This window comes from Sinohyriopsis cumingii, chromosome 11 (genome assembly GCF_028554795.1).
Source record: "Sinohyriopsis cumingii isolate HCF-2022 chromosome 11, ASM2855479v2, whole genome shotgun sequence".
NCBI classification, from domain to species: domain Eukaryota; kingdom Metazoa; phylum Mollusca; class Bivalvia; order Unionida; family Unionidae; genus Sinohyriopsis; species Sinohyriopsis cumingii.
In genome coordinates, this window is record NC_142971.1 from 87,166,464 (window position 1) to 87,190,586 (window position 24,123).

Here is a 24,123-nt window from a genome sequence, read left to right on the forward strand (position 1 = left end):
ACATTTCTAAGTTTTGTGGGTTTTCTTTCCTCATATTCTGATGCCTTCGTGTTTTTTTTTTTTGTTTTTTTTTTTTTACAAACAGTAGAGGGGTACAAGCTGTAGGAGAGTAGCCAATACTTTAATCTAACCGTGAAAGGGAGTCATCAAACAAGCCATTTAAAAATCTAGCATAACTCAAAGTAAATGTAAACCAAATTACAGATTTAAGTCTTCTGTTCATTTGGAAACACTAGGCTCGTGTTTATGTGGGGGTGTCAAAATGTGAAACTATCCAGTGAGACATTAAAGCCGTCTTTGGAATATCTATTTGGGATTCTTGACCAAAGTTCCAGTTTGGTCTGCTCACCTTAACAAAAGTTGATATTGGAACAAGTAACATAGCGCATCAAGACCACCATTTTTGGTGGTTCTTGACGTTAGAACATTGGTTCTCGTGTGTTTTGAGGTTAGAACATTGGTTTTCGTGTCCCGCCTAAAGATATGGTGGGAAAGTACACCGCAGAATATTTTGTAGTAAACGAATTGAACACGCCCTAACGATGGTATATTAGGTGCGGCACACTTTGGGATCACACGTACGGCAGTCCAGTAAAACAGGTACTGAAATATGAAATAGTTACTCTGTTGACTGGTAAGTGTCCTAAGATCTCATTCTAACAGAACAACAGAGATTAATTTTTTGATAAATCGATTTATAGTCATCGGTTTAAACCATATATAGATCTACATGTAGGCTATAGCCTACTGGTAATTTAAAAGTTTGCCGCGAACCTGAGCTATAACTAGTGCCTATTACGTAAATTTTATGATGGATAAGGATTGGACTTTTACAGATGGTGCTCGGAGTTATTGCATGCTTTCTTATTTTTCTTGTATAATTCATATTTATTCTCTTGTTATTCGATAGGAAGTTCAAGTTAGAAGAACGTACCTGGACTCTAGTCTTACAACGTAAGACACATCACCCGATATTTTTGTTCTGGGGGTGATGGGTCTTACTGCCTAAATAACGGCGCTGTGTAGCATGTTTTGATGTCGACTAACAGTATAACGAAAGTCAAATTTTCAGAAATATCACACACAACTGGCAACCAATAACGACGCTTTCCTATAAAGTCAAAATGTTTTTGTCACATTTTACTTACCTTGATGTCTTTTCTCTAATATATTCAAATTCTCACTAAAAAAAATGGACCTGTTTTCAAGTTTCATTGGCGTACATTTCAGTTGGCTGGAAAGTGATGAAAGCCGGGAATGCCGAAAACGGGTTAAGTTGAAATATTAAACAAATAAAAAAATATATTATGCCTATTGGAACTGTGAGCAATGTTTTGTTTTGTTCAAGAAACATATCCCCCCACATGAACCTACTTAAACATACTTCGGCATACCTCAACTACTGTCGCAGTGCAACAATTTCAAATGTATGCCAACGGAACATGAGAATGCACCAATTGCTGGTGTCATATTTTCATTCCGCCAGGATAAAAACAGCACAGTAAGTATATTAAATACACATAAATTAGTGGAAAAGTGTTGATATAGGTTACCAAGTGTGTGAGATATTCCTGAAAGTTTGACTACTCATTCCGATGTCAAATGACATCGGAACAGGCTATACAAGGCCATTATTGGGGTAGTAAGACATAGCACTAAAACAAAATCAGCATGCATTATGTCTTACATGTAGGACTAGAATCTACCATATTCTTGAGACTTAAATCACAGGGGGTCGTATCGTTGCTTACAATTGACCTGTCATACATGTACTATATAATAACTACAAGAGAGGACACGTCTCCTTGCTCACGCAACCTATTTAAGATTAAACGCTGATATTTCAAGCTATGTTCTGTGTAGCTTAATAAATTTGGTACCTATATTTAGCTCAGGCATTTGACTGTGTATCCCTATCAAAAGTTTGACTTAATATCATACTTTAAGGAATGCCAAATCATTTTGCCATGCTACTGCTGATCATGCCCACTTCATATGCAATAACATTGCCCTGAATGGAATACTATCTTCTCACTGGCTAACTTAAAATAAGTTATAAATAAATACAGGATGTCATTTTCTTTTAACCAATGAGAGCACAGTATTCGATTCATCGTGTTATTCTTGCATATTAAGCAGGTGTGATCAGGTCCATGTCGAGCGGTAGCGTGGGGAAATGATTTAACATTACTTAAAGGTATGATAGTAAGTCAAACTTCTGATAGGGATACACATAGTTCGAGTTTCCTCTGACCCTTGTCACCCCATTTTTGATATTTGGATATTTATGTTGGGGTGAAGGGTCAGAGTCCATTCCCTATCAAAAAGTTGGAATTCACTGACACCATTTGGTGTCTGCATGGGGTAGCCACTTCTTAGCCGGCCCAGCAAACTTGAATGACCTTTCATCAAGATATACCTGCATGAAATCGATAGGAATATGATTTATTTTCTTAGAAATTGCAATCATAGCATTAGTGATGTCTTTAATCCACTGACCGACGAGACGAAAGTACATCGTTCCTGAAATTTGAACATTACTCCTGATTTCAGTGATTGGTTAAATAAATTTATGTATGTTCATCAGAAATGAAGAAATGTCAGAAAAAATTGGCAATAAAGGATTCTGTCCCAAGGCTTGTTACCATGGGCCTTTAAGTGAGAACACAAGTTTTCCATGAGTAATTTGGAGTATCTCCCAATATCTAGGCAGCACAGTGTACAAATATCTCCCAACATGCCCATGCATGGCTTTCAAGCCTGCAGGTGTAATGGGTTTTTCTCTTATTTTGATGATCCATTTCAATATTCTTTCATGCCATATGTTGCCATTTTGGCTGCTGACCAGCCTGCCCAGTCACCAGAGATCAATCATTTAAGTGAGCCATGGTTCCAGAACCTGCTGTCCAGCCAGCATCCATGCATCCTGTCCAACCAGTGGTAGAGCTGATCTTCTATCTGTCAGTCATACTTTCCAACTGTTCTTACTGGCAAAACTTGCTCAGCCAATTCACCTGGCAAGTCATTTATTCATGGCATACTTTTTCATATGAATTTGTATTATGATGGGTATGATGACAAAACCTTGTACCTGCAACTGGGTATGTTTTACACAGAAATAACTGTAGGCCCTGATATGGGTGTGTTTTACACAGACATAGCAGTAGACATAGCAGTGGACCCTAATATGGGTATGTTTTACACAGACATAGCTGTAGGCCCTGTTATGGGTACGTTTTATACAGACATAGCTGTTTGCCCTGATATGGGTATGTTTTGCACAGACATAGCTGTAGGCCCTGTTATGGGTACGTTTTACACAGACATAGCTGTTTGCCCTGATATGGGTATGTTTTGCACAGATATAGCTGTTTGCCCTGATATGGGAATGTTTTGCACAGACATAGCTGTAGACCCTGATTAGCATTACCCATGCAGTGAGTGTGGGGATAGCCTTGAAACCTTTACACACTCAGATACCACAGTGGAACAGACGGGGTTCAGTGTAAAGGCATACAGTTGAAATATATCCTGTGATATTTGGATTCTGAATTCCCACCCCCACCGACAACAAGCAGGTCCATGAGGTCAAGGCATCAGTCGACTTAGAAGATGAGGACAAGCATCCCTCCTAACATGTGTTACCACAGTTAGTGAAGATACAGGTAATTTCATGTTATCTGTCTAGTAAAATCCAGGCAGTTCTAAAGCATTTTTCTTGGAATGTTTGACCTAGCATCATAAACCATTTTTCAGCTTGCTGGAAAAGCAGACAGTGTGTCATGTCTATGAATCATTGGCTAATATTGCCAAGGTCATTGACAGGTCTGCACACCATTTTATGGCTGTCAACATAGATTTGATGAGATGAGACACCTGTCTTCACTCATCATCACCAAAGTCGCATCATTCCATGGCTTCTCCCTATAGGTCATCATTACTTTATGTTGATAGGATAGAGGATGTGATGAGGCAGGCATCACAGGAACGGACCCTCAACCTTGTCATTCCTCCTGCCCAGGTGTTCAGGCCAAATAAATCTCAGCTTCAACAAAGATGGTCATTGGTAAAGAGATACGAGTCTGAATACTGCACAGCAACAGTTTCAACCTCAATCAAATTTCAGGAGACAACAGGCCCTTCCATTTAGGAGGCAGTTTAAGAAAATGGATGAGAAACAAGGTTTTTCTTCCCGATAGCTTCCTAATAGCCATTGACATGCCAGCTCAGCTGCGCACAGACAGCCTACTAGATGGGTCCAGACTCCTTCATTTCCATTAATGCTGGATCTGCCTTTTTTGTGCAAAAAATAATGGGCAGTCTAAGTTTCTTCAGACTCTTCAGAGGTGCTATGGATTTCATTTATCCAGCTTGCTTCCCTTCATTTTCCCATTTCATGATAGATGTATTGTCAGAATTGGTGACTGCCAAAATATTACATGAGCTCAGGCTATTATTTGATAAGTGGGTAATGGAGATTATTGGGAGACCAAACTCTCAGGAGTTTTATTTTCGGCATTTTCTAATGTTAAAGGCCAACTGAAAGCTTAGGGGGACAAATCTGTAATTAGTGTACAAAACAGGGACAAATTTGTAATTAGTGTACAAAAGGGGGACACATTTGTAATTAGTGTACAAAAGGGGGAAAAATTTGTAATTGGTGTACAAAAGGGGGGACACATTTTTAATTGGTGTACAAAAGGGGGACAAATTTTTATTTAGTGTACAAAAGAGGGACAAATTTGTAATTAGTGTACAAAAGGGGGACAAATTTGTAATTAGTGTACATAAGGGGGACAAATTTGTAATTAGTGCACAAAAGAGGGACAAATTTGTAATTAGTGTACAAAAGGGGAACAAATTTATAATTAGTGTACAAAAGGGGGACAAATTTGTAATTAGTGTAGACTTAACAAATGCATACTTTCATCCAGCTTTATTAAAGTTTGTTCCCACCAAGGAAACATATACCCATTTCATGCCGTCACTATTGATCTCAACACTAGTGCATAACATTCAGTTTTTTTTATCAAATCTGTTGTCATCTTGTTCCAGTTGACTTCATCACAGTGATTGCAGTATCTGGACAACACTCACCTAAAACACCATTATAAATTCTATTCTGGTGAAGGGCAGGAACGATCTTCTATCCCTTTTAGGTTACCTAACCTTTTTTAGTGAACTGGAAAAGGTAGTGTGTTGACCTATCCCAGCATTTTGTCTATCTGGGCATAAAGTTTAATCACCAGTCTCTACCTCATCACATCTCCCTCATGTTACATGTTTTACCAGATTATCAGATGTGATTAGGGAGTGGATTACATCAAGAAAGAGTTTCTGCTGCTCCTCGGTTTGTTCTGTCTGCTTGGCCACCTTTTCATGTGCCACTTGCAGATATCCCAGTTGATCCCTTTTCGAGCCAACTCAATCAAAAGTGCAGGATCCTGACCAAAGTAGTATTATTCCAGTATCAGTGGCATGACACAGGATGACTGACTCTGTGCAAGAATTCCTCTGGAAAGCCCCAAATGGAAATTATGGTATATACAGATGCCAGTTGATACAGCTGGGGAGTCCATCTATTGCTTTGACTCAGCACCATCAACAGCAAGTGGGGGTATGGAGCAATTAACTCTTACATAAATCTTTTGGCGGTGAAGGCTATAATCGGTGCTTTTCGTGTCTGGTAATTAGTCCTTATCATGTTGGACAAGGTAGTAGTGGTGACCTCCCTAGTTGGGGACCAATTCACCTGACCTTTGCATTCTGGTCTGCACTGATGCTTCAGCTAAATATAACAGCAAATCAGAAATATTCTCTGCAGCCTCAATATTCTGACCATCTCACTATTCAGAAAGGGCCAGGTCCTTCATACTATCTGGTCAATCAGCCCATCATTGGATTTGCACTCTTTAGGGGTATCTTTTGGTAGATATTTTTATGACAAGGTGGAATCACAAACTGCCCAATTTGTCTACCTGTCCTTGACCCAGAAACTTGGGCTGTGGATGCACTTTCAGTCACATGGGATCTTAGTACCTCCAAAAATACAGAAATTGAAAGGTTAGAATTGAAAACTGATTCTGGTATCTCCTTTTAGATCAACAATGTACTTGATCCAGCCCAGAAAAATCCCACTGAATCTCAACTTACTTAAACAGATACAGTCACAGGTATTTCATCCCTGTCCAGACCAGCTCCTCCTCATCTGGCTCATGTCGGGAAAGATCAATGTAAAAAGGAAAAAATTCCGTTGTTTGTGGAGAGAATGTTGTGAGATAGAAGGCCCTCTACTTTAAAGACCTGTGAGAGAAAGTTGGGTATGTTCAGTGACTGCTGCAGAATAAAACAAGAAAGTTGGCCCAATTTACTATGAAAGGATATTCATTGTGATAAAGATAAAACCGTATAGCCAGATTTTGACTTGAATAATCATCTAAGATCATTCACTTTATTCCTAAATGGAACTTCTCATGATTTTGACATGGCTCAGTTCATTTTAATTCAAGATTTTAGCCAGAACCTCGCTGAAGTTACTATTATACAATACATGCTTTCTGATATAATTACTTTTTGGCATGCAGACTGAGCAAGATACATGCCCTTTCCATTGGACCCAAACTATCTGCATTACAGATTTGATGGTTCCTTGGGTCTAGTGTCATGGCCAGGCTTTGTACTTAAGATGAGACTTCCCTCATTGGGCGTTCTAAGAGTTGGCATATGTTCCCTCTCTTTAGTAGACATCTTAAAAGAAATATCCATGCTCTCACACATTACTTTAGCATGCCAAGTGAAGCTACGGAACATAATAACATCTTCTTCCAGTGAGAGCCAAGAAATAGTATATTACCCTGCAAGACCTAACATCATGGCTGAAGTGGGTTATATCTTTGGTGTACTCAAGTCTCAAAAGATCAATCACTTTATGAAATTTTCAGCTGATGAAATTAGAGTGATCTTTGCAAGCCTTGCTTTCAAATCTAAAGTTTCAGCCTGAGACTTAATGGTAGCTGCTGTCATGTACGGCCAGCTTTTGTGAGTTTTTATCAGGTGGGTCCAGTGGCTTCTGTCATGTACAGCCAGCTTTTGTGAGTTTTTATCAGGTGGGTCCAGTGGCTTCTGTCATGTACAGCCAGCTTTTGTGAGTTTTTATCAGGTGGGTCCAGTGGCTTCTGTCATGTACAGCCAGCTTTTGTGAGTTTTTATCAGGTGGGTCCAGTGGCTTCTGTCATGTACAGCCAGCTTTTGTGAGTTTTTATCAGGTGGGTCCAGTGGCTTCTGTCATGTACAACCAGCTTTTGGGAGTTTTTATCTGGTGGATCCAGTGGCTGCTGCCCAGAGGAGTACCAGAACTGGTTGACATTCCTCATGGCCAGTACTTGAGCACTTTCACCGGATTCACCTTGAAAATTTACCAGCAAGAAGAGGTCTTTAATTTTCTTCTACAGAATGTTGTCACAGATCCCATGACCTTTGGTTGTCTTGGATCTCATGACCTTTGGTTGTGCTGCTGTTTTGAGAACAGGCTGTCATTCATACAGGGATTCTAGTCATTCCTCTCATTTGGGTGCTTGTTATATAGTGCCACACACCCCACCACACTTATGTGTTCTGCATGGGGAAAGTAGCCTTATAAGAGGGTTGACCTTTCCAGAGGTGGACTATATTTGTGAGAAGTACTGTATATGTATGTACCTGTTTGCAGTAAGAAACTACATGTAATTTCAAAACATTGAATATCTTCATAAAGTAACATTAATTATGTAAAGATTATTATGTTAGAATAGATTTATTTAAAGTGAATATACATCAATAGTTCATGATTCTTAAGCATGAAATATGTGTGGGTTATTGTTGGCACACACATTGTAAAACCATTCTAAAACATAATTTGAATATTTATACAAACATCACTTGGCATTTAGATTCATTCTCTTTCCATTTGCTCCATTTTCACATTGCTGCAGACTATTCTCTTTATCTGTTATGATGTTTATTTGAGTCTTTCTAATATGAAATTTTTCGATAGGAACTCTCTGAAATCTCCCTATTGTCCTTGAGTCAAAACCTTTTACATTTTCTTCTAAAGTAAGAACTTTCTGTGCCCTATTTTGTTCAAGATTCATTTCTCTTTGTGCGTGTTAATCCACAAAAGTTATATTTAGCCTATATTGACCATGTTATGATCTTGACAATTACATCTGGTTATAATTATCAAAGAGAAAAACTCGACAGCTGTGTGAAGCCCAAAGCTCTTTCACAACATTGTTGAACCCATTTCCTGTAAATGTTGGCATTTGTAGATAAAGATATCATATTGATTTTCTTAACATTAGTGTGATGTAATTTGATAAAACATTGAATTTCCTAATGTCTGGTAGCCTGATTTTGCAGTATCCTCCACTAATTCAGTTCAAGTCCAGATCTTCATTCCATTTAGTTGACTTGGGATCGTACAGGAAACATTAAACAAAAATTAACCTTGTGTATTACCCTTTTGACAGTTGCAAATTAACTTGATATGTAAAGCAACCTAATACGAAAATCTTGTCTTAAACGCTGCACTTCATACCATGATTTGTTGGTTGGAATGACGTTCTAAAAAAACTGTTTTGTCTGACATTTCCTTTCTCTTGTTTCAGTGAACATAATCAGCCAAAATAAAGCGGAAAGGTTCTCCATTTTCACATTTAGAGGCAAAGATGCCACCCATAACGGGGAGTGGAGACCTTAAGTCCTTGGTGAATGACTACACCAGTAAACACAATGTGATGATATTTAGCAAATCCACATGCCCATTCTGTTTGAAGGTAAGTTACACAATGCCAATAAATAATAGGAATCATTGCTACTATTGGTAGGTCTGAAACACTTACCCAGAAAACCATTGACAGTTTGGATATTAATGGTAACTGGTTAAAAAAAATTACTAGCCAGTGAGTAAATGTTTAAGCAAATTGAAAATATATACAGTGTGACCCCGCTATAACACGGTAGATGGGAGCCATAAAATCCAACCGCGTTATAATCCAAACCATGTTATATGCAACCAAGTCAGTTAGCTGAAGAAAATGTACCCCCCCCAACAAACAAAAATTTGTGTGGGTGGGTGATGTAATGTGGGTGGTAAAATACCTGCTTCGTCAGCACAGTTACCTCTTGAATTAATGCATATTAAATGAGAAATACACCTGTAGTGAAAACAGAAAGACATAGTATAATAGTTTACTTTATTTAGAGAACCATGAATTGATACATATACGTGAATCCTGTTTATATATCAATATCTAATGTATAGCATGAATAGAGTATCAACACCATGTACTCACCTGCGAACCTCATCATATACATTGAATCCACAATACAAGTGATTCCATCGAAAATAAGCACACACAGCTTTAAAATATTCATTAATTTTGTAACATGTCATATTGGTCTGAATTCAGTGGAAAAACATAGCACAATCATGTAACAAATGACAAAGCACATTTGCTTTAAAGTACATTCCAAGTCAGTAAAAGTTAGTTTGTGTTTTAAGCCAAAACTTTTTCCCTACAAAAAGTAAACTTTCACAGCACAGTTAACGTGTTCCAGTTACGTTGGAAAATGCAAAAGTCCATCAGATTCCATCACTTTTATTTAAGTTTGGTACTGACTTCCTTTGAAGAAAACTTCTTTGCTGTTATTGAAAGATTGTAGTCGGCTTTCTTTGATGAAGGGTGCATGCTCTTTTGAAGTCGCCGCTAAAGGACAGCTTTGGAAAACCAAACGAATGCCCATTTCTTACTGTGGCGGCAACATCAAATAATTGTATTGCATGATTGAGATTGGTATTTTTTTCATTTGCTGAGTACGTTTTCATAACAGTCGGTGCTTCAAAGGTAATCTGTTTCCTTTGAAATTTCAACAAACTATTTTATCTGAGGAGACCTTGATACTTTGGCACCTGATGAGGTCAGTGTACCCTTGCAATGCTGGAAATACTGCTTTCATTTCTAGGTTGTTGATGTGGAGGGACAATTCAACCTGAGCCCAGGAACCGTGGAGAATTATGCCCTCCGGCTCTAAAAGGGAATTAGCCGTCATTTAGACTATTCTAGTTACTGTCCCTCCATGCCTACTGAATAAACCAATAAGTAAGATGTTTTTTTTTTTTTGTTTTTTACATTTGTGGCAGCAGCATGATGCTGCCTTCCACGCATGCATCTGAAAATTAACAAAGGGTCAACGGACGATAGAGACACAGGTGTTCTGATAACAGGGATTATTACAGAAAATGTGAGCGTTCTGAAGGATTTAATTCAGAGTGAAAAGAAGAGGAATTTTGCTTATGATCCACATACAAATGCCAGTCTTTGTAAATATATTAATTACTAGCGAGCGGCCGAAAATCCGATGAAAGATAGATTACGAGAGAATGCCTCGTCCGGTTGATCTCCATTACCAGAAATGTCACAACAAAAAAGTGGATATTTCACAACATACAGAACTCATGCTAGAGATAAGCAGATTATGATATAACAATGCACTGTTTAGATGGTTTGTCTGTATGGACAAAGAATTTGTTTATGCAACATTAGATAAATTTCAGCGCATTTTATATCCAGTTTGCGGCTTCCTTTCATGGGGCCTTTGAATTTCTGCACTCCAAACCAATGGTTGTATAAAAAAGTTTAAACAGCCAACAGTGTCGCCAACAAATAAAAAAAGCCACATGGTATATTTTGCAGCCAATAAGGAAAAACAATCCAAGTTTGCAACATTGGCGAAGACCTACGCGATCCCAGAATAAACTTTTTATGTTCTTTTTCTTCTTACTTTTAAGAAGAAGAAAAAAATACTTTTTCGTGTACGAGAAAAATACATATAAAATTTCAGGAGCCAAGCCACAATCTTCTTGCATTATTCATATGCGATCTCTTCCTCACAATGATAAGCAACCTTTTACGTTTTTTCGTACTTTTTAAGAATTTTTTGTGCACAAGAAAAATACATGTATATGAAAATTCTGGAGCCATGCCACGACCATGTTATATCCGAATTTGCGTTATAACGGAGCGCGCTATAGCGGGGTCACACTGTATAATCATTTCATTCTCTTAAAAACAATTTGCTTTAATGATGAATTGAAACTATGTTGTACATCTGACCCAAGTGCAGCATGTACCATATTCCACTATTAGTTGGTATGATACATAATGGTTAAGTTGGAAAAGTACTTTGATAAATAATTGTTAACATTTTGGTCATTGTATTGCTGCTTGTTTATCTAAGTGTGTTTATCAAAGTTAATTAAATTACAATAGACACCGCTTCCTTTATTGGGAAACCACTGCCACTGTTGATGTGAGTTAGTTGACAAGCCAGAATGAAAAGGTGAAGAAGGCTGCAGTCTGAAAGTTTTTTAAGCTTTAGAATTAAGATCACTTGTAATCAAGGGTTTTTTAGCTGGTGTTTTGTGTAGCAGAGGAACTTCTATGGGAAGCCTTATGAAGTTAAAACACGAATATTCCAATCTCTACAATAAAAACTCAATTCCTGCTGACCAGTCAGAATATAAAACCAGCTTGCATTGAAGTGTGCATTGTCCTGTGAGGATGCCAGTGGACAAGGTTGTAGAAGGATTGGTGCTCCCTTTAATGTGGAGTATAAGAAGCGTTTGCACTATACCATATAGGGCAAAAACATTTCCCAGACATCTGACAAGTGTATTGCAAACACATTTTCCAGACATCTGACAAGTGTATTGCAAACACATTTCCCAGACATCTGACAAGTGTATTGCAAACACATTTTCAAGACATCTGACAAGTGTATTGCAAACACATTTTCCAGACATCTGACAAGTGTATTGCAAACACATTTCCCAGACATCTGACAAGTGTATTGCAAACGTATTTCCCAGACATCTGACAAGTGTATTGCAGATGCATTTCCCAGACGTCTGACAAGTGTATTGCAACAGGGCTACATAAGCTTGACTGTGCACTGTATCAGTGATAACTCAGAGCAGAAGTCCAATTTGTTAATCACCAGAGCTGTAAATATGGTAGTATATCTCCAAGGAGTTTGGTCTTTTTTTCTGTCAGCACACTGGCCATACAAACTTAACTCTGCAGATGTCATGCTTCACTCTCACTTTAGCTCTGTGTCACCAATGGACTGAAAGTGCCAACAGTATCAGAAGTGTTACATTTATCTTCTGGGCATCACCTGTTTGGACATTTTGATCACAACAGTTGTGACAGGCCTTGAAGATTGGCATAAAAAAGCTGGTGTCATTCGTTTGGGACTGGTTCAAGAAGCTGCTAATAGATACAACTCTAGCTACATATGGACAAAGCAGCTGCTATAGCTGATAGTTTACTCCATCATTTTTGATGATGCAATTACAAAGCAAGCAAATTGGAGTACAATTTTTGATGATGAAATTACAAAGCAAGCAAATTGGAGTACAGTTTTTGATGATACAGTTACAAAGCAAGCAAATTGGAGTACAGTTTTTGATGATGCAATTACAAAGCAAGCAAATTGGAGTACAGTTTTTGATGATGCAATTACAAAGTAAACAGATAATATATAAGATTTATTTTGAAGAATAAATGAAGACTACTGTTTAAGTGTTAGAGCCACTACTGAACTTGTGGGGAAAGAAGACCAGCCAAGGTCCAGTGCTGTCTTCATTATGTTACACAGCCTCATAATTCACAATCTGTCTTCTTTTGGTCTTTTATATAGTTAGCGATTTGAAGTAGACAGTTCTCATGGGAATAATGAGAATGTTTATCATTGAGGAAAATGGAGTTCCTACTGATGTCTTTTTGAATTCCCCACTACCATTAGTCACAGCACTAGATCCATCTGACAAATTGGTCAAGTTCTTGCCTGAGGCTAAACGTGACTCGCTGCACACCTATATCAGTCACCTGGGGAAGCCTAGAGGACAGTCAAAGCTTATTATGGATCACCAACCAACATCATCATCATGCTAGAGACCATTCCAATTCCACTGTAAAAGAGTGTTTTTGAGTATATATTGGGAAATTATCAAATATATTTTGGGAAATATTGTGGCTTTGATTTCCAACAAATTTTAAGATTCCTTTGAACTGATAAATTCTTTTGCCCAATCCTTTTGAGGGTGGCAAGTGCAAGAGGCAGTTTCCTAGCCTTACCAAAACAAGAAAAAAAAATCTTGCTATCCTTGTAATGTGCTTAAGGCAATGGTTTTGTCTTCAACATGATTAACCATTACTAAATTAAGAGCTTTTTGACATTCTGTCATTTTTTCATCAAAACATGAAGAAAGAAAAAAAAACTGATCATTTGCTGATGTGTCTAGCCAATCATAGTCAATCATCCACTTCAGCTCCAACAGAAACACTAGATATACTAACTCATTGTTAGTGACTTTGTCAATAGATCACTAAAACCCCAGCCATCACTAATCCACTGGAGTACTAAAAGTTACCACCAGTTGCTGTCATAACAGTTAACAAGCAGTTTTGTGTCAGATGTATCAAATACAATGTTAGTTGGTATTCCTATTAATGATTAAGTAATATGTTGATTGTGTTAACTGGGTACCTGCATTCATTCTACACTTGAGGTACAGTAAATGCCCACAGCACAAATGGACAAGTGATGAAACATTCATCTGCTCATAAAGTAATTTAATGTGATTATCGTTAAAACGGGCTTTTGTGTGTATGGAACTAGCATGGTGTACTGGCCCCAAGTACTGTTTTCATTACTGATGATAACAAAGGGTATAGGATATCAGACTAGCATTGGTCAGTTGGAAAAGGTCATGTTTAATGAATAAACCAGAAATGTACCTATGTGTTTTAATAGTTGTATCATTGTAAATAAATATTCAGTGCACAGTTCAGGTTTTTTAAGTCACGAAGGTAAATATATTTAGAATGCCAGTCCTAAACATTTCATTTCAAAATGCTTTGCATCTCGCAGACACCTGATAAAAAGACTTAGGCTTAGACTTCACATGCATGAACGGAAATGAACCATTTGAACAAATAAAAAGACTGTAAATGAAATGGTTTTGATGCTGAATAAAAAATCAGTGGTGTTTTTTATTTTTAAAAATTCTGTCCATGGTGGGAAGAAGTTCATCAGTGGTAGTATACATTATAAATGTGTTTGTCAAATGCATGAACTTTAATCGTCAACATTTTATATTTTGCTTCTTTTTACAGGTAAAAGACCTCTTCAGATCACTTGATGTTGAATTTTTTGCTCTTGAATTAGATAAAGTGGGTAAGTGCTCTGCAGATAAAGAGGCTGTATTAACTTAGTTGAAAGCAAGTAGAGTTAAATCTTTGTAATTAGTTTTGTATTCATTTATGCAGTTAAAAATATGATGTCCATAGGTCCATGAATACTAGATTCATGACAGTCAAGACAGTTTTGATTTTGTGAACCTTGAAAAATCAATTTTTGAACACTTGGATAAATTGTGATGAAAAATAGATCCAGAAGTTTATTAACAATGTTATTATATTCTTATTTTATGGTGCACTAGCTTTCAGCAGCAAAAAAAAGTCAGTCTAGTATGTTTCAAATGCAACATGACATTATCACACACACAAACCTTAAATGTCACTCCTGTCTATGGTATGTGGAGCCATGGGGTCAAGAATTATATTGGAGACACATTTTGCTTGAAGTGTTTTCAGTACTAGTATCTCTCTAACCCAATTCCCTTCATTTGGAATATAATATAACATACTCCCTATCTGTCAGTATCATTTCTGTTCTGTGTTCTGACCTATGGTGGGTCCATAGGGTCATTTTGAATAATGTCTTTTTTTTATGTCACTTAAATTTTCTTAATACCTTACCAGATTTATTTCATATCTGAAATATAATGTCACTGACTTATATTTTTGGGGGAATGATCACTGATGAATGATTAAGAACAAACCTCCATATAGCCTGTAAACTCAAGGGACATGGATATTGGTCATTTAGTTAAAAAGAAGATTAAGCATATATGGAGATGAACTATGGATTTTATGCAACCGAAAATAGTCAGCACTGTAGTAAGAAGTTTATTTTGAAGTTGTATGTTTTTAGAAATTGATTTAAGCAGCTCCTGTATTATTGAACTAAAGTATTTCCATTTTGTTTTTGTTTTTTAGAAAATGGAACTGGAATACAGAATGCTTTGTTGGAACTTACAGGCCAAAAGACAGTTCCAAACGTCTTCATTGGAGGAAAACACTTGGGTAATATACCGTATATATTCTCATATAAGTCAACAGACCAGGGTCTGGCATTGCATAATATGCTATCAGATCAGTGTCTGTGCAGTTTGTTTGGAGTAATAAATAAAACAACACTGACCCAGACCTGCTGGCATTATGCAGGGTCTATGTTGTTTGCAGTTAGACTCGACTTATAAGTGAGTATACTCAGTCATCAACTCTAATTTACATTCACCTGTTGTGAGTTCTGTTTCCTCAACAAATGTCTTGGATGATAATAACAAAAGTTTTGTCTCAGTAACATCTAGAGTTGCATGCCATAACTATTCTAGAATAAGCGGACATTGAAAATAGAAAAATAGACAAATGTCTCCATCACAAGTAAGCTGGTGAGGTCTTGCAAAGTTTCTATCTCAAAGGAAGACACTTTCTCAAAAATGTGTATTTGGTTCATGTCATGTATTCATACATGTATACTTGATGGGTTATATATTCTCAGTTTGATACAATGGTATAATTGTAAAGTAACATGTTATTTTAACATGTTCTTCATTAATTTTGAAGAAAAACGTTATTTTTAGAATTACGTACGATGGTAATTTTAGACCCAAAGGTACCGATTTCCAAACAACCTAATAAGCTTCTATTTCTTTGGTATGATACAGCACTGATGTGTTAATTAAGCAGTAATACCAACTATCCAATTAAACACCTACCAAAATTTTCACTTGGTAATTTGCCTTCATTTGAATCAGTCTAAATTACAGACTTTGGCTTGTTTTCAAAATTTTAGGTTATCTCAACAGATGGTGTTGCGTTAAACAAATGTCAAGCAAATACGTTAGCATTTATAGTTTTTAAAAATGGCATGAAAAAAATTACGCAGTCTACATGTTGGCTTGAATCCATGACTGCCTCATTCAGAGATGTTCCTTCTAATTCTTTGCTCTCAGCACTTGTATTTTGTTTTGTAAGGATGAATTAAAAGTTCATGTTTCTTTTATATAAACTGATAATTTGAAACTGTAACAGATACTATGGTCACAATAGTAAATATGTGGGTTTTTGGGACAGGTGGAAATGATGATACGCAAAGAGCTCATGCGGAAAGCAGACTTCTGCCAATGATCAATTCCCATGCTAAGTCCTATGACTATGACCTCATCGTAATTGGCGGTGGATCGGGAGGACTGGCTGCTTCCAAGGTAAACACTTCAGTACCTAGGTTTCTTAGTCTTTCTGAAGATTGAAAGTGTATGGTACAAAATCATAAGTTGACAAGGATTTTTTTGATTGGCAGATTACTCTCGGACTTAACAAACTTTTAAGATGGTCTCATCATTCAGAATCAAGAATTTTGTTGAATTTCCATTTTTTTAAATGCTTTTTTCTTCTTGCTTTGTATAAAATTCTGTAAAAGTGATACTATTATTTACATGACCATTAAGTTCTTAACAGTTGTCAGAATAAAGCCATCTTAAGCATTTGGTCACCATGACAGTCAGGTGACTCAGTAGGCATCACCATGACAGTCGGCTGACTCAGTAGGCATCACCATGACAGTTGGCTGACTCATTAGGCATCACCATGACAGTTGTCAGACTCATTTCACATTTGAATATATGAGGGCATACCACATTTATGATCATTGTATTGAAATCCAATTAAAAGATAAAAAAATCACAACAGCAACAAAAATTATACCCGACATGATTTATATTTATTTTATACAGTATTGCCACTTATCGATATTTACCAATACTTTCATCTATTGATCTTTTGTCTTATATACCATTATTTAAGGAGGAACTATTTTGTTAAGAAAATCACACAAAATATATGATTTCTTTATAAAATTTGCAAATAATCATTCCTATAATCCAAATATCTGTGATAAAATGAACAATGTATTGATCTTTCATTTACTGGTTTTGATCGCAATTTTGTTGATGCTGGGCAGTTAGTCCATCCTTACGTTTTACCTTAGAAATAAATCTGATTCACACCTGTTCACATGCTATAAGAAGGTTCACAAGACGTCCAAAACTCAAAAGTGAAAGATCAGTGTAAATAGTATTTACAAAAGATTGTATAACCTTATTTTAGATTGTAATGTATGTTTTACATATTGTGGATATTTAAACAATCATGAAGTCAAATGCCAAATGCATATCATTTTACCATTTCATAATTAACAGTTGCTGCATAACTGTATGTTACTTGTTTACAGGTTGTTTTTTATTAGACTCTCTCCATCCAGTTTTTAAAACATACTTTAACAATCCAGCCAGTCTATAATTTTCGTTTTTTTTTTCTCCACAGGAAGCTGCACAATATGATAGGAAAGTGGCCGTCTTTGATTTTGTGAAGCCAACACCAATTGGAACAACATGGGGTAAAAAGAAAATTAAATTTTAAATTATTAACTGTTTCAACCATTGGCTATTAAAAATTGCTTGACTATTTTCAACTATGGGCTATTAAAAATAGTTTCAGTGTTTTTTCAACCATGGGCTATTAAAAATGGTTACAATGTTTTCAGTTATGAGCTATAAAAAAATGGTTTCAAAGACATGACTGATCATTTGATAAGAAAATTCAAATACGGAAAAATGAATTTTGATTTGTGTATCCACCTTCTTAATCTATAATGATGAAAGCATATTGAAGGTTATATTGGTTAATTTTTTGAATATCATTCTTAATGAATATTGAAACATGAGCTGCACCTTCCAGTGTTTTACTGAGTATTACAAAAAACAATCACAAAGTTGCTTGCAGAAGGTTTGTGTGAAAAAAAGGATAAAAAGGACTGTAAAGTTGGTGTCTTTTAAGTGAGGATTATGGGTACCAATTCATTAATTGCAAAAGTTAAAAATGCCCACAGATCTGTATCTTTGACTTTTATGTAAATTGCTATGAAGGAATAAAATATGATGAACTCTGTGTGTGTGTGTGCACGCGCGCATGCGTTGTGTGTTGACTTATCAGGACCCAGTTACCAGTTAAGATGTCTTATGAAAGCTATAGTACCTGCAGACCTTTGAATACATGCTCAAACTTTTTATTCCATTTGAATGGTCAACATTCAGAGAATTTAGCAATCATTTGAGTGAGTGTATATAAAAATTCATATTTAAGTTATTAGGGATTTACTGTTATTTGTAACCAATTTTTTAATGGAATGAAAAGTTCCATTTCTTATATATATGTATTATATGAAGCTCAATGTTTTTACATTTTCTTCCAGGCCTAGGAGGGACATGCGTTAATGTTGGATGTATACCAAAAAAGTTAATGCATCAGGCAGCTCTTCTCGGTAGGTGTACATGATCTTTTCTCATATCAAACATTCACTCTAATCCTAGAGTTAATCTAGAATATAAAAGGGGTATGTTAATCATACTCATTTACAAAATATACATCTCTTGATCAAAAGGGGCACTTTAAACGTGCATCTCTTAATCAAATGTGGCACTTTAAACAAGCATCTCTTGGTCAAAAAGGGCACATTAAACAAGCATCTCTTGGTCAAAAAGGGGGGCCCCGAGTGGCTGAGTGGTCTAAAGCGCTTTCTGTTACGGATCACTGCCATCTCACCTCTGTCTGCGCTGGTTCGAGTCTCAGATTCAGCCAATGTGGGTATGTGAGAAAGCTTGCCAGTAGCTTCTCTTGGGTCAGTGGTTCTTTCCGGGGGTTTCCCCTGGTTCTTCCTCCACCATTAATACTGGCCGCCATGTATAGCCTATCATGTGCTGAAAAATGGCGTTAAACTCCACAACAACAACAACAACAACTTGGTCAAAAAGGGCACTTTCAATATGCATCTCTTAATCAAAAGGGGCACTTTAAAAAAAGTCTCTTGATCAAACAGGGTACTTTAAACATGCATCTCTTGGTCAAAAGAAGCACTTTAAACAGGCATCTCTTGATCAAAAGGGGCACTTTAAACAAGCATCTCTTGGTCAAAAGGGGCACTTTAAACATGCATCTCTTGATCAAAAGCTGCATTTTAAACGGGCATCTCTTGGTCAAAAAGGGAACTATAAACAGGTATCTCCTGATCAAAAGGGGCACTTTAAACATGCATCTCTTGGTCAAAAAGGCACTTTAAACAGGCATCTCTTGATCAAAAAGGCACTTTAAACAGGCATCTCTTGGTCAAAAAGGGCACTTTAAACAAGCCTCTTGATCAAAAAGGGCACTTTAAACATGATCTCCTAGTCAAAAGGGCACTTTTAAAACATTCATTTCTTGTTCAAAAAGCACATTATTTTATTGTGAATTATTGCAGTTATGGCTATGGTTGTTAACTCTACTGATCATAAAACAGAAGTCCAATGTCCATCCATCTGTTAGCACAAGTTTGTTGTTACTACCCAAGAGTGTGAATTTTAGCCAATCACTGATTATCCACAACATAATACCAGAATGATTATTTATAATTGTCACATTTGCTCAGGTTGAAAATAATTGACTGACTCATCAGATACAAAAAGAAATTGGTTTCTATGGGGAATTTGTTCATTATGACACATTTACTGAGATCACCTCCATTTTCTGAAACAGAAAGCATGCGCAGTCAATTTAATGCCAGTTGTAAATCGCTGGTGATTTTCCAGTTTTATACACTTTGACATAGATTATCATTTTTATTCACAGGACTGTAATTGCATTTAAAACAATTGTTTTGCATTTCTCTTTTTTTTCCTCTATATGGTATTTAATAAGAGACAGAAATTGCAACATCATTTTACATCAAATCTCTCCTGGAGTTCACAGTGTAATGAGCAATGTCATATTGTATTGATCAGTACAAGTTGATTTTGCAGAAATGAACTACTGTAACACAATTGTTTCTCCAATTCACATTGTGACTGTCTTATACAAGTTTCACTTACCTTTTAGTCCTTTGCTGAGTTTATTGTCCTGTTTGCAGCACATGAAGGCAAGGATTTTTGTTGTTGTTTTAATGGCACTTTTAGTCTTTGTCTATCATTGCAGGTTGCCATGGTTTTCATTTTATAACTTTTTTCTTCAAGGTCATGGCTTTTCTGATGCTAAAGAGTTTGGATGGGAGGTAACAGATGGAAGTAAGTATTTATTTCCCTAAACCTGTCCCTTACTAATACTGCTTCCTTGTTAGACTAACCGACTGCTCCGGTGGCCTAGTGGTTAGAACGCCCACCTCGGATGCGGGAGGTCATGGGTTTGATCCCTGGCCGAGTCATAGCAAAGACTTACAAAAATGGTACTTGCAGTTGCCTCGCTTGGCGCTCAGCATCAACTGGTTAGTGTTAGGACTGGTTGGCCTGGTGTCAGGATAATGTGACTGGGTGGGACATCATGCTACATGTCTGCGGCATGATGTCCCAGTGGTAGACATCACTATGAACTGCCACAATGCAGAGATCATAGCTATGTGACTGAAAAATTGTTAAAGCTACGTTAAAAATCCAAATCACATCACATTGTTAGACTAACCATGTATTTCAGATTCATTATGACTGTTCTGATGATAATCAAAACTCGTAATACTGGCCACCTCTGTTAAGCCACATAAATTTGGGTCACAACATTGTTCAGATTAGAAACATGTATTCTACCTATTCTTGTTAACATGGCAAAAAAATAGCCATAATAGGAATCACGATAAATGGATAATTAGAGATAGGGCCATTTACACATTTTCAAAAACCATTTTTCTTTTATTTAACTTTCCTGGTCATATATTCAAGTCAAAGTAGGTTTATGTTATGGTCCTGCATCGGAGTGCATAGTATACCTTTCATCGGTGTTAGCCATTTTTTAAACATTCCCAAAAATCACTGCACCAATTTTAGCCAAGTTTGGCAGAAAGCATCCTGGCATAAAGGCTTTCAGTTTGTGTAAATGATATTAATTCACCTTCACATATGACTGCCTTTTCTGAAGATAGAAAAATATGTGGATTTATGAAAAACCACTCAGCAGAATGGACAAATTTTGCATACCGTCCTTTTACGTTGCCTCAGATAATGCCTTTCCAAAAATGACTCAGAATAGAAAAACATTATAATTACTTTTGCTTAAATACCACTTAAAGGGAATTCAAACAGATTTGGCAATAAGCATTCTGGATTTGAAATTTTTAACGACAATGCTGACTTGCCTTAATATATGACTGCACTTTTCCGATTTCACATCTTTGATCAGATTTGTGTGCTTACATCATCATGATCTCAGACCTGTTTGATAATGAGTGAGATTGAGGTAGTCACACATATGGTTGAATGAGCTTTGTTACCACTGGAAACCATATTTCTGATCCAGTTTTGATAAATCTTTGAATATAAACCTATTTGATGAAAGATCTCACTTGAGTTAGATAATATTAATGAGGTGATCTTGCATCTGATTGAGCCTGTTGGCATTCTAGAGACTACCACTGATATAATTTGGATTAAATTTTTTGAAGAGACTTAAATCGTCAAGGTCATGTATGGAACAAGATCTGTGAATATTAATAAACTGGTCATGCTTCTGATTGGCCGAGTTTGTCAGCACTTCAGTAACTATTTCTCGTCAGATTTGTATGAAACTTGGAAAATAGGCTTATTTTATCCAGAATATTGCCATTCACATGATGACTTCTTAGATCAGATTTTGATTAGACTTTGTAAATAGACTTGTATCATTCTGCTTGGAATATGGACTTGTATCATTGCAATGCATTGATTCTGCCATCTCACCTCTGTCTGCATGGGTTCGAGTCTCAGATTCGGCCAATGTGGGTAAGTGAGAAAGCTTGCCAGTAGCTTCTCGTGTGTCGGTGGTTCTTTCCAGGGTTTTCCCGGGTTCTTCCTCCACCATTAATACTGGCCGCCATGTGTAGCCTATCGTGCGCTAAAAAAAATGGCATTAAACCCAATAACAACAACAACAACAATGCATTGACTTGTATCACTGCATTGCGTTGACTTGTATCGTTGCTATGCGTTGACTTGTATCACTGCATTGCATTGACTTGTATCATTGCTATGTGTTGACTTGTTTTATTACGAGCAGGATCTACACATTTTAATAAGGTGAACTTGCCAATGTCTTGCTGAGCTTGTCAACATTCAAGCAATTTTTGGAACCAAGTTGTAAAAGAATCAGTTGTCATCAAGATGTTGGATGAGTTTCATTACAAGCAAGATGAATATTTTCAACGTTAAGAGGTCTTAAATAATTGCAGTTTTATGTCTCAAATGCCACTGGACCAATGTTGACCAAAATTTGGCACATTGCATGATGGCAGGAAGGACTTTTAAAATTATACAAATTATTCTGCTATGAAATATGGCTGTCATCACTAACAAAAAAAACTATTTAAAAACTCTGGCAGTGGCTTCTCAAAAACCTCTGAACAGAATTTGATCAAATTTGAGAAAAGGTATCTGGGCAGGAAAACCTTCCATTTTTCTGCAAATCGTGCAGATCATGCCTCAGATATGGCTGCCTTTATTAAAAATACAAAATACATAGTTACTAAATTTAGAAGAAAAAAAAACTTTAAACAGCTTTTCCTAAACAGCAAAATAGAAGACCCTTCAAACTTGTACAAATATTACCACTCAACCATCAGATGTATTACATGGTCACCATTCTAGAACAACTTCTCCCAACTTTTGAATAGAATTGGACCAAATTTGACAGAAAGCATCCTGGCATGAATACCATTCAAATATGTACATTGACTAAAAACATCCTAGCTGATTTTTACTGAAAATCTGTATGATTTTTAATTACCATACATTTCCTCCAGTTTTTAACATGTCATCTTCATCATGAAATGTTTTAAGCAGTTGTAATTTTCCAAGCTAAGAATGAACTAACACCAGTTCTGTTTATGATGACTGATGCACAGACTATAAATTTTCCTTTACCCTGTTAGATACATTATATGCATAATGAGTACCAATCTACTTCCTTTGAAAGAAACAGTGGATTTCAAGTGTCAAATCAACATTATTTGGAAGAGAACTCTGTTGTTTTCTACATTCCCCAGTTATAGCTTGGAGAAAGTAGTGTAAGTCACATTAATAATATCAAAAATATGGTGGAATGTTTAACCTATAGAGACATTTAAACTTAGAGAGAAAAAAACACATGGATTGTACAAAAGGATTTAAAGAGATGGCAAAAATTTGAGAACTATTGGCTTTTTAACCATTGAAGTGGAAGTCATCTTGACAATGTTTCATATTGAAAACAATCTATATTTCTTGATCGTCAGGTCAGAGGGGAAAAATATTCTGGAACATGTTTGCTGCTTCGAACTTAGCCAGCAGATAGGCAACACAGGAGTAGAACAAATTTGAAAGTCCATTGTTGTCCCTGGGCAACCTGCTTGGAAGGTCTGGTTGCCCAATAAATTATTGCAGTTACACTGCAGATTCCCATAATCGAAATTATTCAGCGGTATACTGTTAGTCCTAATTTCCTAAAATGAAAAGCTGTATTTAAAAAGATGTATCTGTTTTCCTCTTCTATTTTCAGTTAAACATGATTGGGTAAAAATGAAAACAGCAATTCAGGTTAGTATTCATATGAACAGGTTTATTTTTACCGAAGTATTTTACCTTTTTGAATAGATTGGACTTCACATAGCATACTGTAGATATACATGCTTGTAAGTCAAGTCAAACTGCAAACAATATAGACCTAGATCTGATGTATCATAGTGTACCAGTAGATCAGGGTCTTTGTTGTTTGTTCTGATTACTCCTAACAAACTCCAAAGACCTACATCTGTCAGCACGTTATGGTCAGCAATAGAGGTAAATTTGTATGTATTTTCTACTTGAAAAAATGGTATCCACACCTGACCCATGCTGTAAGTGGGTTCGCAAATTATCAGAGCATGAGT

General features: G+C 36.5%; 1 protein-coding gene across 3 annotated transcripts in view; it reads left to right on the plus strand.

Annotated features, from left to right (window-relative positions):
* The first annotated feature begins 457 nt into the window (after positions 1-457).
* LOC149788914 (thioredoxin reductase 1, cytoplasmic-like) overlaps positions 458-24,123 on the plus strand; it is a 61,167-nt gene continuing 37,501 nt past the window's right edge. The window contains exons 1-9 of one of the 3 annotated variants that reach the window (XM_089975041.1): positions 458-600; positions 8,646-8,813; positions 14,220-14,280; positions 15,165-15,251; positions 16,305-16,435; positions 17,553-17,625; positions 18,481-18,549; positions 20,273-20,323; positions 23,754-23,791. In XM_089975041.1, the coding sequence (XP_089831167.1) occupies positions 8,706-8,813; positions 14,220-14,280; positions 15,165-15,251; positions 16,305-16,435; positions 17,553-17,625; positions 18,481-18,549; positions 20,273-20,323; positions 23,754-23,791 (618 nt within the window). In that variant the 5' untranslated portion in view covers positions 458-600; positions 8,646-8,705. Of the gene's footprint in view, positions 635-819; positions 840-8,645; positions 8,814-14,219; positions 14,281-15,164; positions 15,252-16,304; positions 16,436-17,552; positions 17,626-18,480; positions 18,550-20,272; positions 20,324-23,753; positions 23,792-24,123 lie in introns of those variants that run through there. The other 2 variants (XM_089975043.1, XM_089975042.1) reach the window with 2 other exon arrangements.